Raw genomic sequence first — 15,680 nt, forward strand, 5'->3', positions numbered from 1 at the left:
CCTCAGAAGATTGAGAGAAAGCAAGATGAGAGAAGGAGGAATGGCTGAGCGAGCTTTTGGGTCACTGCACGGTCAGTTTCACTAACTTTATTCTGATTTGTGTTTTCAAGAATATATAAGAGGGTATTATGAATAAAATGTGTGCAGTGGAGAGTGTTCTTACTTGGGAGACATAAAAGAGCACATGGTGCTATAACAGAAGATAGGAAATGGTGTAACACTTTGTATTTGTAACCCTACTTCATGTTTTTCCCCGTGGAATATGGGCTTTGTATCTGAAACAGCAAAAAAAAACAATTGGAAAAGAAATACTGCCTGAACAAATCCAAATACAACAACCACATTGACATTCACAAACAAGCTTAGAAATGAAACAGACAATATATGCATCAATTCCCGTAACCAAAAAAGTCATACAGTGTTACACTAAATGCCAACAAAATACATTCCCCTCAGATCAAATGTACTCTGTCCGGAAAATATCAAATCATCCTAATAGCCAAACTTCTCTTCAGAAATTGTTAGGGAAATCCTCTGTCCCCTGTCATATTACCCATATTTATCAGGATGCAGCATAGCCATTACGTCTGGGGGTTTATCAAATTATCTGCTTGCAGAATGGCCGAAAAGGGACACATTACAACCAGCCGACTTTGTCTGAGCTGCTGCAAAGCAATATTCCGGGATGCTGCAGCAACCAAAAGCAAATTATGGTGAACATAACACAGAGTTCAGTGGAGCGTTAACAGAATGGATGGGCCTATCCTGATTTTCTATCTGTTGGGACAGATGTCCCTAAGTCCCTGTGACTCGTGAGGTGGACGGCCCTGTAAGCGATGGCAGATGCTCCAAAGGTAAGACAGATGGATTTTGCCGGGGTTCTGTGAAAGTATGCACATTTTTCATTTCGGAAAAAATTAATATTAATCATTTACAACACAACAATAATAATTGCCATGCCTGGCTGGAAACAATAAAAGATGAACAAAAACTTAAGATCCTCCATGTGAGATGGAGAAAGAATGGAACATTTACAGATCCTTGATATACAGTATATTTTCAGTATATTTTATGAGAGCACATATCTTTAGAATAACCAGAGGCTAGGACTTAGACTTCTTGACCTTGAAGGCAAAACAAGTAAGTTAACACAAACAACCAGAAAACTGCAGTAGAGAGAGAGTTTCTACCGAATGTATGATTTCTTTTGTCTTGAATCATGAAGACAAACATGGTTAAAACAAGTTTGCTGCGCTGAGCAATCAACAAAACAATATAACATAAGAAAAGACTGCTTATGATGTGTGTGACTGTCTTTCTGCCTGCATTTGTCTGCAGCGTGAGCGGTGGACGCGTGGGTGTTTAAGTATATTAAAGAAAATGAGGGCCCACTTGAGAGCATGCAGGCATGTGTCTGCTCCACATGTGAATATGTATGCTTGTGTGCCTGTTGTATTCAAATCCTGGCAGCTGCTGACAAATAGCCTAAAACCCAGTATTTCACAAACACCATGCCTTCTAATACACTGTGATATCTAGCGCTCATTGTTGGGTAATTGCCACTGATGGAGAAAAAAAGAACATTTCAGTCAACACAATTTGTAGTAAACTGAAATCAATGAGGCTGGATAGTGTGATTAAAATTTGATCGGATCACTGACGACCAACAATGACAACAAACATGGAACAGAGCTCCTTTTCTGAACAGACAAAGCCGTGCAGTGGTTTAAATATTGTTCAGTGTGGCCAGGATAATGGCAGCCTATTGATCCTTTTGGATTTTTTTCTGAAACCTCAACTTTTTTCAGTGCTCGACATTAATTTTGAAAAGAGGTATTGACACAATGCAAGTTGAGTTTTGGAATGTTCTTGCGCTGGGCTGCTGTGTTTATGTTTGATCTCTTGTAGCAGGAGAACCACACTGAAGAGGGATCAGCGAGTGGAGGCTTTCAAAGACCCCTTAGGTTGTCAGTGTTAGTGTTTTGTGCTCGAGATTTCAGTTCTAAAGTGTAGCTGTACAACGTGGGAGGTTTGTTCAGCAGATCAAGGTGTATGTGTATGCATGCGCTTGTTTATGCGTGTTTTCTTTGTATGCCTGGTGTGTGAAGTTTCTGCATGCACTGTGCATCTGTGAAAATAATGGTGATAAATCAAGTAAACAAATACTAAATAGGATCAGTACATACATTTTCTTATAGAACAAGAGCAGATATACGGGAGAGGTGAGAAAAAGTAGGTCAGGTTTAAAGATTTAAGTATGATGAAGTTGGAATTTAAAAAAGAACATTATTTGCAACCCGTTCTCGTTTATTCTCTACAGATTCATTAAAGTGAACAATTGAGAAACAATTAGTGTTTCTTTTTATGGAACACAAATACTGTACATGTGTGGTACTTAAGTTCTGTTTTATACTATACCTTGTACAATGAACTGCATTTCCTTTACTTTAGGACTAAAATGGTCCCAAATTGACATCTGCGTTTTTAGCAGCTGCCTCTTCCTTTTACTCTTCATCTCTATAATTTCCTTCATCTTGAACATTTATTGTCTATGCTTTTCCTCTCCACTGCACGTTTAAAACAGGCATAATAAAAATAAAAGGTCTTACAAAGCTTCAAGGAAAAAATACTTTCAAAGAGAGCTTTTAGTAATCAAATGTATTCAGTTCCTTAAGTCATATGTTGAACACAGTATAAGAAGTTAAGGTGCAAGAGAAGGTTTTCTACGGTGTCTTATATGGACCTGTATTCCCCCAATTCTCCTCTATGCCACATGAAATAGAAGCCAGCAGGAGACCCCATGGCACATCTGTCCACACCACCATGTGTTGCATTAAGGGTGTATTATGGCATGGAACAGTGACTCCCAGATGCGACAGCAGGGCTGATCATCAATTATTATACCTCAGTGGATCAAAATGAGCATATCTGCTCATTCCACCATACCCTGGCCTGTGGCGGCTGAGCGACGGCTTAGCGCACCTCCAACTCCCACCCCTCCCCACGTCCACCATCCCCTCTGCACCTGTAAGCTCAGCGACACCAGCCGGAGCCCTCGCAGAGGCAGTGGGACATGCCTCAAGACAACATCTGCCTCCCCTTGGTGACCTGCCGAGTTAAGCCAACTGCAGAATCAAGGGCATGCTCGCAGAGGTCCCTGATTTTATCATAACAAAGACTTTGCTGCCGCTGCTGCCTGTAACTGGCTTCAGGAGATGTTCCAGTCTATTTTCTGCTAAAACTGTGAACTCACTCTGTCGTTCTTTCACTCTGTATTTCTTTCCCTCTCTTGTCATTCTATCTAAAATGAACACCAAGGGATACATCCAAAGACTCCAGATTTATGTCTGTGAACTCATCAACCGCTACTGTAACCAATATATTTTTGACACTTAGAAGAGCGTAGAGTAGATATTCTTAGGTTTCTTAGTCAAAAAAAGAAGGCAAATGTTTTTTAAAAAAAGGTTTTATGTTATGTTATCACTACACAGTATTACGTTATTTTATGTTATGTTAGCATGTATATATTATAAATCCAATAACATTAAAGACACATCACCCCATACAAACTATTGGAAACATTCAATTTCCTTTTGTTCATACAAATTGTGTTGCATATTCACAATCAGTTTTGTGAAGATTTAGCTCTTGTGAGCTGAATTAGTCACCATGGGGGAGCCTCCATAGGACAGATGTTTGACACTTGAAATCCAGTGGGACCCCTGGCTAAATGGAATCAGGACAAATCAATGCAATCACGCAGGTGTCTGGGGTAAATGGGGACAAAGGGACACAGGCTGTCAGCAGGCTCTCTGGAGCTTCTGGCAAGGCTTGAGCACCAAGTGTGCTTCTGCTTCTGCATGGAATGGCAGACAGCTGATTGACCTCACGGGTGCTACATTATCTTGAGGTTTCCACAGATGCCTCACAAAGAGCCCGGGCACAGAAGAGCCTCGCAAACTTAACCACGGTGAATGTGATGAATGCCTCGGCTCACTTGCTGAGGAGGATTCACAACAACCAGGTTTGTGTTTAGTGTCAAGCCCCTCAAAAGCCCCCTGTCATTTTGTATTAGGCCAAACATTTCCTGCATGGCATACCTGAAAATATCCTCCCACAGCATGTCCCATCTGAAAACCCCATCCCCTTCCTTCTCTCTCTCTCTCTTCCTGCGCTCATTCAGCACAACTCCTTCTTCCTTTCCTTGCCACACTGTACTCCATTTGTCAGAGTTACCAGCCTGTGAGTGGTTTCTGAAGTGATCCATTTGTCTGTGAATACCAATTTATCAACCAGTCAGTGCATACATTGATCGGGTGAGGATAGGGTTCTATACAGTACATTGGGTGGTAATCCCGCTCATCCGTGCACATTCAACATCTAGATTAAATCACAGTGGTAAGTCAGGATGCAGATTAAAAACATACTGTAACCTGCATGCTTTACTATATTTCAAACAATTGAATTAACAGCTTGTAACTTCATCAGAATTCGAGAGTTTGTGTGTATGTGAACTGAACTGTTAAACATGGGATTTATTGCAATTTTATGCCTGTGCTTGTGAAATTAATGATTTCACAGGAAAATATTGCATTTCTCGTGAATGACACATTTTAGTTGAAATATGCTAATACGTGAAATATAGACAGATGGCATCATAGTTGTAGCCGTCTGTCATCATATCATTGATGTCATTGCAGCAATCCAGCATCACTGTAAATTTAATCTCATCAAAACTGCAGTTTATCTCATAGTGATTTCTTATTGAAAAATAAGCCAAAGAAAAGCAGCAATCTAATTTTACATTGGTCACAGCATGCTGTTCTCAAACAGCAAATTTCTCTTGTTTCATTCTCTTTCTCATCCGTCAGCATATTTGTCACATTCATTTTGCTCTGATACAACAATAAATGTGCTGTTTTCAGAACAATGAAGCTTTAACATGGCTTTGGCCATATGCGTCTAATCTGCCATGCTGCTCTGCAGCATATCAGGACAACCTAGGTCAATAACATTAAAGGCTGAGAGAGTTGGTGAAAATATAACCCCTGTGATGCTGTGGTCTGCTCAGCCTTCAGGAGACATATTGATGCACAGTTATTTTGGTCAATAAGTCCTTCTGAGCAGAGGCCATCCTTATCCTTGAGACTGACTGCATGTGAAAAATGAGAAAGGGATGAGACGATGCATTTTAATAGGTCTATGGTGCTATCTTAAAGGGGGGTAGAAGGGATGGGAGAAAAGAAGGAGGATGAAGGGAGAAAGAAAAGAATTAGAGAGAGAGAGATGCACTTCCTCTAACCCCATCTCAGCCTCACTAATGCTGTTGTTAACAATAAACCATATTGCTATTGCTTATATTGAAATACAACACCTCCAAGCCAGAGAATAATGGCCTTTCTGAAATACGAAGCAGGCTGACCTCTGACCTCATGACAGAAACGATAGACAAACATAATATGTCAAAATGTCAAGATTTTGTATTCAGACATTTTCATGTACAGAGATACATACACTTTTCCCTATTTGAAAGCCAAGCCCAAATTTCAAAGATTTATGTGTGGAATGTCTGGAAATTAAAAGGGACATATCCATAATGTAAGGCTTTGGGTTCTAGTTCGAGCTGTGAAGGGATACATTGTTTATCTGGTGTGTGTATGTGTGTTACATGTGTGAGCTGGGTGGGGTCGGGGTGAGGGACAGCGGCAGTTAAATTGCAGGGAAAAATGTTAATGCAAACACCGGCTCTCAAACTAAAAATGAAAAGGAGTGGGATTTTTGTAAAAAGCTATCTATAACAAATGGCTTTGAATAAAACATTAGCACATCTATATTTTATAGCTTCCCATGTTTTTCTCCAGTTTCTGAAGGGAGTGAAAGTTTCTACTGTTTCAGGCAGGTATAACCTCAGCTCATCACACTGAAAGGACAAAGTGATTCTTGAGAAAAGATGGGAGGTTTGTGGTATCCAGATCTGTGGTGAGTTTAAAAGTTCAAGTAAGTTATTATCTGTGGAGCTCAGAGTTAGAGGTTTAACGCTGTTTACTGGCTGCTTGATTTGAACCAGGTTAAATTAAATGAGGATAGAAATAGTTGCTACATAGCCTTTTGCACCGTGTGCCAAAGACACCATTTACATCCAATAAATAGCTTGCCTGTGTTTGATTTCAGGTGTGTTGTTGTTTTTAATCATTTATGTTTGATGTTACTGAGATCGTATCAGCTAGATGGGCTCAATGCCCAAAGCAGTTCACCTCTCTCGAACCCAGCATTTCACAGGTTTAATATGCAGTCCGAGCCATATTCCAGTTAAGGAATCAGAGAGTCAGTGAAATGGAACAAAGTGAATCGCTGGCTGGGGCCTTTGAGCCCCTATCCTTGTTTGAAGTCTCTCTCTATCCCTGTCGAGTTCAGAATACATTGTCCAGAGACACGATCAAACTTGGCAGCTATTGATCCCTTCCCAAACCAGACACGAGACTTACTGAACATGTTAACAACTTCGAAATGAGTATTTTAATTGTACATGTCTTTGAAAAAGCCCACTCATGTCACAGTGCTGCTGAGAGAATTTGAAGCAGTAACTTTTGGACAGTCAAACATGGTGTATCCAGCCAACTTTCCTGTTTTCCTCCTAAAAATCCAAATGAACTCTTTGAGTATTCAAATTACATCTCTCAGGAGACATCTCTCATTTAAAATTACTTAATCCCCTAAAATAGTTTAATAAAATTACTAAATAAGTACAAGTTCATTAAAAAAGAGGTTAATTTGTAGATTTCTGGTCAAAAACAAACATCTTACAGCAATCATTATTCGCTGCAAAACTAAGTTGAAAAATAAATACTAAGTACATGTCACTCATAATGTGCAGTAGACTTAAAGGGGTGTTTTAACACTGCTTGTCCGCTTCAATGAGTCACCTCTCCACACCATGATAATGTGTTCAATTCCATTAAATGTGTTATTTTCTTCTGGTCATGGTGCAAGCCATGCACTGATTGACCCGAAATCTTTTAATATCTTTTCCTTCTTGTCCTGTTGAGATCTGGATGATTGTACCAGAAAGCTCCCGTCTCAACTACACAAAAGACTTTGGCAGGGCAACAAAGAAGGGACCTAATACACTGGAAAAGGAGGTTTCTAATATGACACTTTTCAGTCGTTTGAAGGAGGGTGGAGAGAGATTTCGGCGAGCTGAGTTGACTCCTCCAGATCAATAGCTCGTCTCTTTCTCCGAGACAACTGGTGTGGCATTTGAACCAGATAAAACAAAGGTTCCCCTCCACCTCACCTCTGAGGACTGAGCACTTCCACCAAATCCCAATCGGTAAAGAAGGATACAGATGAGTCCATCTAAATCCCCTTCTGACTCAGCTCGAGTCTCCAGGCAGTCAAAAAAAAGGAGAAAGGGGGGAAAAAAAATCTAAAATCATCTTAAAAGGAAAGGTCCAATCTATGTAGGTTAATACTCACTGTTGCTTCATTTAGCTCTGTTGCGGGCCCACTGGGGCAGCTGTAAAAAGTTCTGGGAGCCAGAAGGCACAAAGGCTTTTATTTATTTATATGAGGGAGAATATATAGCGGGAAGCAAACTGGTGCAAATGATGTGAAAAAAAGCAGTTTGAAGAAGTTATCTTGTAGATTGTGGGATAACTGCAAGAAAAGGAATATGCTGCATTACCATTTTATGTGCATGAATTAAATATACACACAGCAGCGAGAATATCTCTGATAACATGACAATATGTAAGGTCATGATGTGGAATGAATGAGAAGCGCTTCCTCCCATCTTTCAGCATCCACCAGCAAAGTACCCTTAAGCAAGGCACTTCATTCTTAATTGCTTCTGTGAAGCTACTCATTTGTCAGCAGCTGATGATGAGATGGGCTCGCAGAAGTAAAAGGTTGCTCTGGCAGCCCCAAGTGTGTAAATGCGAAGAAGGGCAGTTCTATCAAAGATAATGCCTACTCATCCAACTTTACACGAATAAAAGTTGAAAAAAAGAAACAATCAAGCCTAACAGTCTTACAACAATTCATCATCTTTCTAACCTGTGGTCAGCCAATTATCAGCGTTGGATTTTTAACTCTCTGAACAAGAGTCCTCTTCTCCCTTGCATGTCAGCTTAGTCTTTCCCCCTGGTTGCTGATGACATTGTAACACTAATTACAGCTAATTGTTCTATGCTGAACAGATTTAGTCACATTGCAAATGATATGCCATTGGTCAGTGTCACAATGTTTCCACAGAAAAATTCAATGGGGAATGGAAATTTGCACAAATGAATGTAATTAAGAAGCACATTCATTACTTCTAATTGCATATGAAAACCCTCAAAGTGAAACTGAGATTGGACTCATATGAATAATTAATACAGCTAACTGTTCTGAACACTATGGTGTTGTTGCGGTCACATTATGATGTTCTAAAGTATTGGTGTGAATGACAAAACGCACCGTTAAAGTTCTGTGCCCAGGCTGATCCCGCTTAGTTGTAGAGTTCCAATCACAACCAACTAACTTTTTTTCATGCCTCCTCATGAAATCCCTTTATTCATGGGCAGATTGTGTCTAGACAGTAGAATTCCAATCTTATTGCAAGCGAGGCATTGGCGGCCAGACATACTGGTTAGACTCAGAGGTTTGAGAGGTATTAAAAATTCAAGTGGTCCCAATGTGTTTGGCACACTAGATCAAGTTCAGTGGCCTTTTCCAAAGACAAGAAAGGGGGCAGCTGTAAATCAGTCAACTGGAAACTCAGTCTGAGAGCTATTATGAAAATTCTGCACCTACAGAAATCAAAGAGTTGAGAATGTAACCCCCTCAAAGTATGAACTCAGCAAGCCTTTAATCAGATTATTTGTCTACTGACAACAGGAATTATATAATGCGCTATAAAAGCCTTCAACAAAATTGCACAAAGTGAAAAAATTATCAAACAAAATCGATCGATTGAAACCTTCTATTTGAAGAAGCAATTTTGTAAAAGGTCTGTAGTTTTATAATATACTGTGCAGCACATTTAAAACTATAATCTTATTATTCTTGCGGTGTTTAAAAAGGATTGGCTTATCGTAATAGCAGATTTAGACTTAGACAGACAAGGTGTAAGCTGGTCATTTGAAAGCCATATGCCACAGATTAAGATACGGCACTATACTGTACAGCTTTTTCATGTTTCTTCCAGAGACTAATGCACTACCTCAAAACTGCCTTTAGTGAGCTGCTTGTAAGTGGGCAAACAAGCTCTTAAATCCCTCAACTCCAAAAACAGGAGAAAGAATTAAGTATATTACAAATCATCCAGAGAACAAAATTGTGTATTGTTTGAAAAATTTGAAGGATTTAGACTTAGGGATTTGCTCCCACTTTGCTGCACTTAGTCTGAGGGCTTAGCACTGTTCACTGTTTGTGACATGATGATTTCCATCATTCCGCAAAAGCCTTTCAAGACAACATCAACTTAACAGCACAGGCTGTCCAAAATGAATAAATATATACAAATAAAAAAAACACAGGACATTTAATTACTCAATGTCAACAACTTAACTGATCACAAGTGCAGTCACATCACTCAGAACAAGGCCAATAGTCATTACTATTAAAAAACAACAACAACAAAATCAGCAGGACACAATGTCTGAGCCAATATAGGTCAAGAATGGCATTTCAATCAACCGGATGCTTTTAGTGTTCCATATAAAACAGTGCTCTTAGTGATTCCAGGAAAAGTCAGTCACTTTTGGCGAACTGTAAAAAGAAATAAAACTGTGTTGAAAACCAAGGATGCCACTCCACTGAGTCACTGAAGAATGTCAACTGAAACAGGAATGTACATCCTTCTTATTCGAGGGAAGAGATGCATCGCATATCATTATGCATTCCTGTTTTTGATGTTTTGATGAAGTGTTGCAATTTGGCCAAAGGGGACAGGTACGATTCATCATGCCTAATTGTTCTGGATGTGCAGTTCTGTAAAAGCCAGCTGTCAGATGTATGGGGGTTGGACCTAAAAACACACATGCTAATGATATTAATTTGCAGCTTTTATCTATTTGTACAGACAGAGGAGGAAATATCAAAACCTTTGGAACAATGTGTGACAAAAGAGGTGACAGCATAAGACTGATGGCGGGGTGGTGAAGTAAGCCTGGAGGGGGAAGCAAGAGCCCATAAAATGAACAGCCGCCTAACTCATAAATAATAGAAACATAAAATGTCAAATGAACTTTATTTCAAGAGTGGGTGGTCTAATAAAGATGCAGGTTTAAAGAGGAGTTGAGAAATTCATTGTCATAAGAAGGCCACATGGCTTGCCTTTGGCACAGACAATTATTCAGTGGAAGCTGACATTCAGGTCCAAGCTGAGGCACCTTTATGAAACAATACCGTGTTTGACTCCTGAAATTCTTTTTCTACTGTCGCTTGAGTCTTTCAATCTCTCGGCTTTATTTCTTCCTCTTCACTTAGAGTCATTCCATCTCCTGTCCCCTCTTTCCCTTTTTCCTTGTTCTTTTTGCTTTACAAATTGAGACGACATGATAAGAGATTGCCACCGCCATGCCAACCTGGTGCTCATTGATAAAACCATATCTAATCCATCTTAGCCCCCCTCTGTCACCACTGCACTCATCTCTGCGATGGTCAACATGCACAGGAGCCATCTCTTTTTTTGAACTAGTAACAAAGAGTCTGAGTTTATCTTTAAAGATCTGGAAGGAGAAAATAGAGGCAGATGAGTCAGATGACTTTCACCCTGCCTTCAAATGATGTGAGGGTGTGTGTGTGCAAGTGTGTGTTCTAAAGCATCTAAAAGCAAATAAAAGAACTTTCATGATTTGAGGTGAGAATATATGTGGTTTAAAGTGTATTCATAATTAAATTATTCAAATATTAAATATGGACTTCCTAGACACAAGGCAAGCAAAAAATATCTGAAAGCAGCATGGTTCTCTCTCTCTCTCTCTCTCTCTCTCTCTCTCTCTCTCTCTATATATATATATATATATGCATATATGTTCAAGAAATGAATCAATAATTTCAGATATGGTGGGTCCTTTCTCCTTTTAGTAGTTCTTTTGTTTTTTACAGTAACATCAGTAAGAATTACTAACCTTGTTATAATTTGGTGTGATAAGGTTACAACAGAGAACTACAAAGAGCTTTGTGGTCAAATAACTTTTCTAATATCCAGCTACTAATATTAGACTCCATTATTACACTCCCAGTTATTCTGTTAAAGCTCTCACTGTGCTGCGATTTTTAATGCAGCAATTTGTAAAAGTACACATGCATTTACTATATTAGCATGGTCTTCTATCTAAAACTAATGCACTTCAACAAATATTACCCCAGAGGGAAAGCGGGTAATAAGTGCGGTATTTGAGAAAGTTTATAAAGTATGATATGTTTATGTCACTGAATATTAATGAGATGATGAGCAATTGCCTCTGTATATAAATGAATCACATATATGAATCACTGCTGTCACCATGGTGAATGAAGGAGAACAGCTGAGGAAAGAGCTGTTGGATCATTACATGTACGTGTTTGTATGTGCATTTATACACGTGCCTGGTGTACAGATGTGTGTTTGAGTGTGTGTGTGTGTGTGTGTGTGTGTGTGTGTGTGTGTGTGTTTGTGTGTGTGTGTGTGTGTGTGCGCGTGAGAGGGGATATGGAGGTCAGTTGCTCGTGTAAAAAAAAAGCAAGAGTTCTGGCTGTAACTCGCAAAACTCTCTTGTCACAAACAGAAAAATCACAAATGGCATGGAACCTTGCATGCAAATAAACAGGAAGCCACCAGCAGGATGTCACCCATCTTGTCTAATGTCTAACAAATGCATTCACAATCACACTCACACTGACACCCCATCCCCGGACCTGTCAACGCAGCTGCTGGGGAGGCAGATGCACCAAGGACTGTTGTCTCACTTACAGCTATGACACAATGGCTATACTTGCGTGTAGGTGTATGCAAAGCAATCTATTTCTACCTGTCCTGTTGATTTTCTCTGCTGGATACAAGCCCCCCCCAGACTTGCTTTTGTTGACATGTAACTATGTGCTAAAGCATTTCTGGCTATGATACACACAGGCCACAGGAGGAGTGAAGGTCTGCACTAATCTGAGCCTCGATCCAGTTCGCAATATATGCATATATATATGCAGAGTTACCTCCACAAAATAAAATCAGATTCACAAGGACTACAATATCCAGCTTGGAGTGTGGAAAGGGGTGGGGGGTGGGTTGAAACAAGAGTCTCAGAGTAGCCTTGTTCATGTTAAGGTGGAGCAAAATCATTTCAGCAGCATCATTGGCATGCTGCTGTTGCACAGGCTTTGAATATACACTACCACTGGTGGAAAAACCCAGGGTTCCTCTGTGGTGAGTCTTAAGCAGTCTTCTTTCCCCCCACAGCCAGTTATTTGTGCAATGATTTAAAAAAATTTGTTGTATATGTATGAGGACAGAGTTGTGCATCCCTGCTTTCAATGAAGCTTTTTATGGAGAACATCATTGGGCAGTAAGCCATGCAGTGACAGCTGTCTTGTGAATCATTTGTATAAATTCAGCAACAGAGCAACTTCAGAGGTATAATTTCCCCCTCAGTGGACAAAATTTACTAAATTCAGCCTTACAAATTCAGTTGTCAATAATAAATGCACCATTGTGCAAGTTACATACTTAATATTATTCTGTACTCCCGTGACAACACTGCCTGTTTTGATCAAATTCAATTTATTTGCAAATCTAATAGCACTCAGATGGTTTTTGGTTTTAAATTTCAACACAAAGACACTGATAAATACTGTACATGGAATAGGAGTTTATTTCCCTCTCAGCAGTGCAATCCAACTGTTGTCCTGTATGTATAAAGAATGACCTCACAAAAACAGCATGTATAGCAAACTTAATTTTATGTGTATCTGGGGTGTAATTTGAAAATGGTCTCTTGTTAAGTGTTTGCAGGGCTTTTACTACGACAGTCACAGCTGTAATTTCAGAAAATGGGGAAAAGTCAACCTCAAAAATCACAAAAAATAATAAAAAATAAAATAACATATTTGCAACATTGTCTGAAAATAACAAAATTCAGTACTCACAAGATTCAGGATCTGAGTTTCCATCTCCCTCAGTGCGGCTGTTAGGTGATGTTTGCTCATAGTACTCCTCCTGGGGGAAGCTGAGAGGAAGAGGCTGGGTGGTGCTGGCCGTGCTGCTAGGCTCCGGGTCTCCCAGCCCGCTGTCACTGCAGCTCTCCTGGGAACCGTCTGGAAGATGGAATGTCACACGGCGCTGGGTCTGGAGCACACAAACAAACAAGAAATGTTCTGCTAGAAACTCTTCTGTCCTGTTTAAAATGCCTGAAAAAGTGCAAAAAAATCCAACAACCTACAAACGAGGAAAAGATAAGTGAGCACAACAGAGAAGGCCCAAATATAAGTAGGAACATAACTTAATCATTAACCAACATGTCTGCAGAGGCCCTAAGATTGTTTGCTACTTTGATACTAAAGTTTTAATTTATATAAACGGTTGGAAAAGAAAGTTTTGAGATATCCACATCTGAGATTTCTGCTTCCATCTCAAATACAATGGAGAAGAATGAAATGTTGTTGTGCTCACAGCATTCAAAAATTACATTTAAGTGTAAAGTTACTCTGCATAATTAAAAAAACACTATAAGAACTGTTTTTATAGGGACTATTTTTGCAGTAGAAAGTAGTTCCAATGAAATCTGTTCACAGTGAGGTATGTCCAGACGAACAAGGACATTCCTTCCAGAGAAGCCCGCTTTTGTTGAATTTTTAAAAATGTAATATTTCAGTGCTTTGGATGCCACAATGGAAAACCCTTTCACCCCCATTGTACTGAGGTAAGGACAGAAATCTCAGAGATGAATATCTCGAAACATGGGCACATAAAACCATAGCTATTGGTGTATCATATCACAACAGCTAAGACAGTTTGTTTGTTTGTTGTCTTTTTTGGATGAACTGACCTACCTTGTAAAAAGCCTTAGTAAGTTATTAAACCGATATAATTATCAATACAAGGTTTAACCCTTGATGTCAGTTACTCTCTTTTTTATGTTTTCTTTTCAAACTCAGACTCATTTATTGAGAAAGAAACATTCCAGGGATGCATTCACCTTGGTATCAAAGAAAGTATCCTTTATAGGTATTTTTTCTGCTCCTAAAGAGAGTCTTGGCACACCACCAGCGACAAACAAAGATTATTAATATCATCACGAGTGGTGACAACAATGCTCGTTTATGGGTGAATGAGTACTGTGAGACAGCATTTACAAGGGAAATCTTTTTCTAATTGTATAGTAAGTGTTGTTGTTACACGCCCAGCACTGCATCCATCATCTTTACCTGCTTTTAGTAGGAAAATCTGCCAAAATCGCATCCTGTCACTGGGGGGACTAATTGAAACAGTGACCTCATAACCCAAAAAATGATTTCTGGTCTGTTGAGTCTGGTGAATTACTTTTCAGATAATAAACTGACTATAAGATTTATAATTGAGACTTCCCAGCCTCATAATGGACGGGATGTGTATTAACAGGTTGAACTATGTCCTAGTTTTCCCTCTCACCCAGTTTAGACACAAAAGAAGTGGAAATGTGTGTGGAGGCTGAGACTTTGATTTGTAAAGTCTTGGGGATCACAGGAGTGTGGGCATTTTCTTCTGAAAGGTGCACGGCTCTTTGATTTCTCTGGAGGTTTACAGAAGTTCATGCTGCGACCTTTCTTTGGAGTCAAAAAAGAAAACACATCCTGCATGTAGTCGTGTCTGCTAACATATTAGCAATTCCTCCAGAAAACAAACCACACAGTTACAATTGCTCATATTGTGAGGCACACAGGGTAATCTGTAGACACTGCTTATTTTATTTTGTACTTTCGTTTTTTTATCTTTTGCTTGGAGTTTGACAAAGAGAAAAATGAGATCTTACTTGGCTTTGAGGTAATTCGGGTAAGACTGAGCATTGTTGCAGTGATATATAGTGTAGCTTGAATTCACATGATTCTCTGAGTAACATCATACTGCATCACACTGTATAGGGGCATAAAACACATAAAATGTAATTACACCCTCAGCTTCGGTTATTGCGGTGAATTTTATTCGTCCCATTATTCAAACTGATAACAGACTTTTTTTTTTGAGACCAAATACAACTGGAGCGCAAATGACTATCTTGATTTTCTTCTTTCTATAGCAATAAAGGCAATATGTAAGTCCTGAATTAAAAACATCATTAACACATGCTCCCTTTAGCTCAGGAGGAGATGTCTCTGTGCGAACATATTTTTTCCTTAGCCACTATAGTGCATAGATAAAGCGCTTATTGTTCTTTGATAAGACAAAATAAGGCTTGGAAAATAGGAGAGAGGGAGAGAGAAATAAAGTCTGGCACTAACGAAGGACAAACTGCCAAAAACCAAGTGCACAAAAAGCTTCATTTAAAAACTATCAGAGAGGGTTGACTAACCTAAATCCACACAATTAGCACCCTGAAAGCACAAGTGAGTGGTTTTCAATGCTGTGATGTTGAAACAGCTAGCAAAATATTCTATTTACTTGATGTATCTAGATTCAGAGGCCATAATTCACTGTTTGTGAGTCCGGGGCACTGCCAAGGCGGGGGGGGGGGGGGGCCCCC

At 39.5% G+C, this 15,680-nt stretch overlaps 1 protein-coding gene across 3 annotated transcripts in view; it reads right to left on the minus strand.

The window, feature by feature from the left end:
* The window catches only part of pcdh11 (protocadherin 11), a 138,240-nt gene that overhangs the window by 32,196 nt on the left and 90,364 nt on the right, over positions 1-15,680 (minus strand). For 2 of the 3 annotated variants that reach the window (XM_046030611.1, XM_046030610.1), the window contains one exon: positions 13,111-13,309. In XM_046030611.1, coding sequence (XP_045886567.1) covers positions 13,111-13,309 — 199 coding nt within the window. Of the gene's footprint in view, positions 1-7,309; positions 7,385-13,110; positions 13,310-15,680 lie in introns of those variants that run through there. The other variant, XM_046030612.1, reaches the window with a different exon arrangement.

This window comes from Micropterus dolomieu, linkage group LG19, assembly GCF_021292245.1.
Source record: "Micropterus dolomieu isolate WLL.071019.BEF.003 ecotype Adirondacks linkage group LG19, ASM2129224v1, whole genome shotgun sequence".
NCBI classification, from domain to species: domain Eukaryota; kingdom Metazoa; phylum Chordata; class Actinopteri; order Centrarchiformes; family Centrarchidae; genus Micropterus; species Micropterus dolomieu.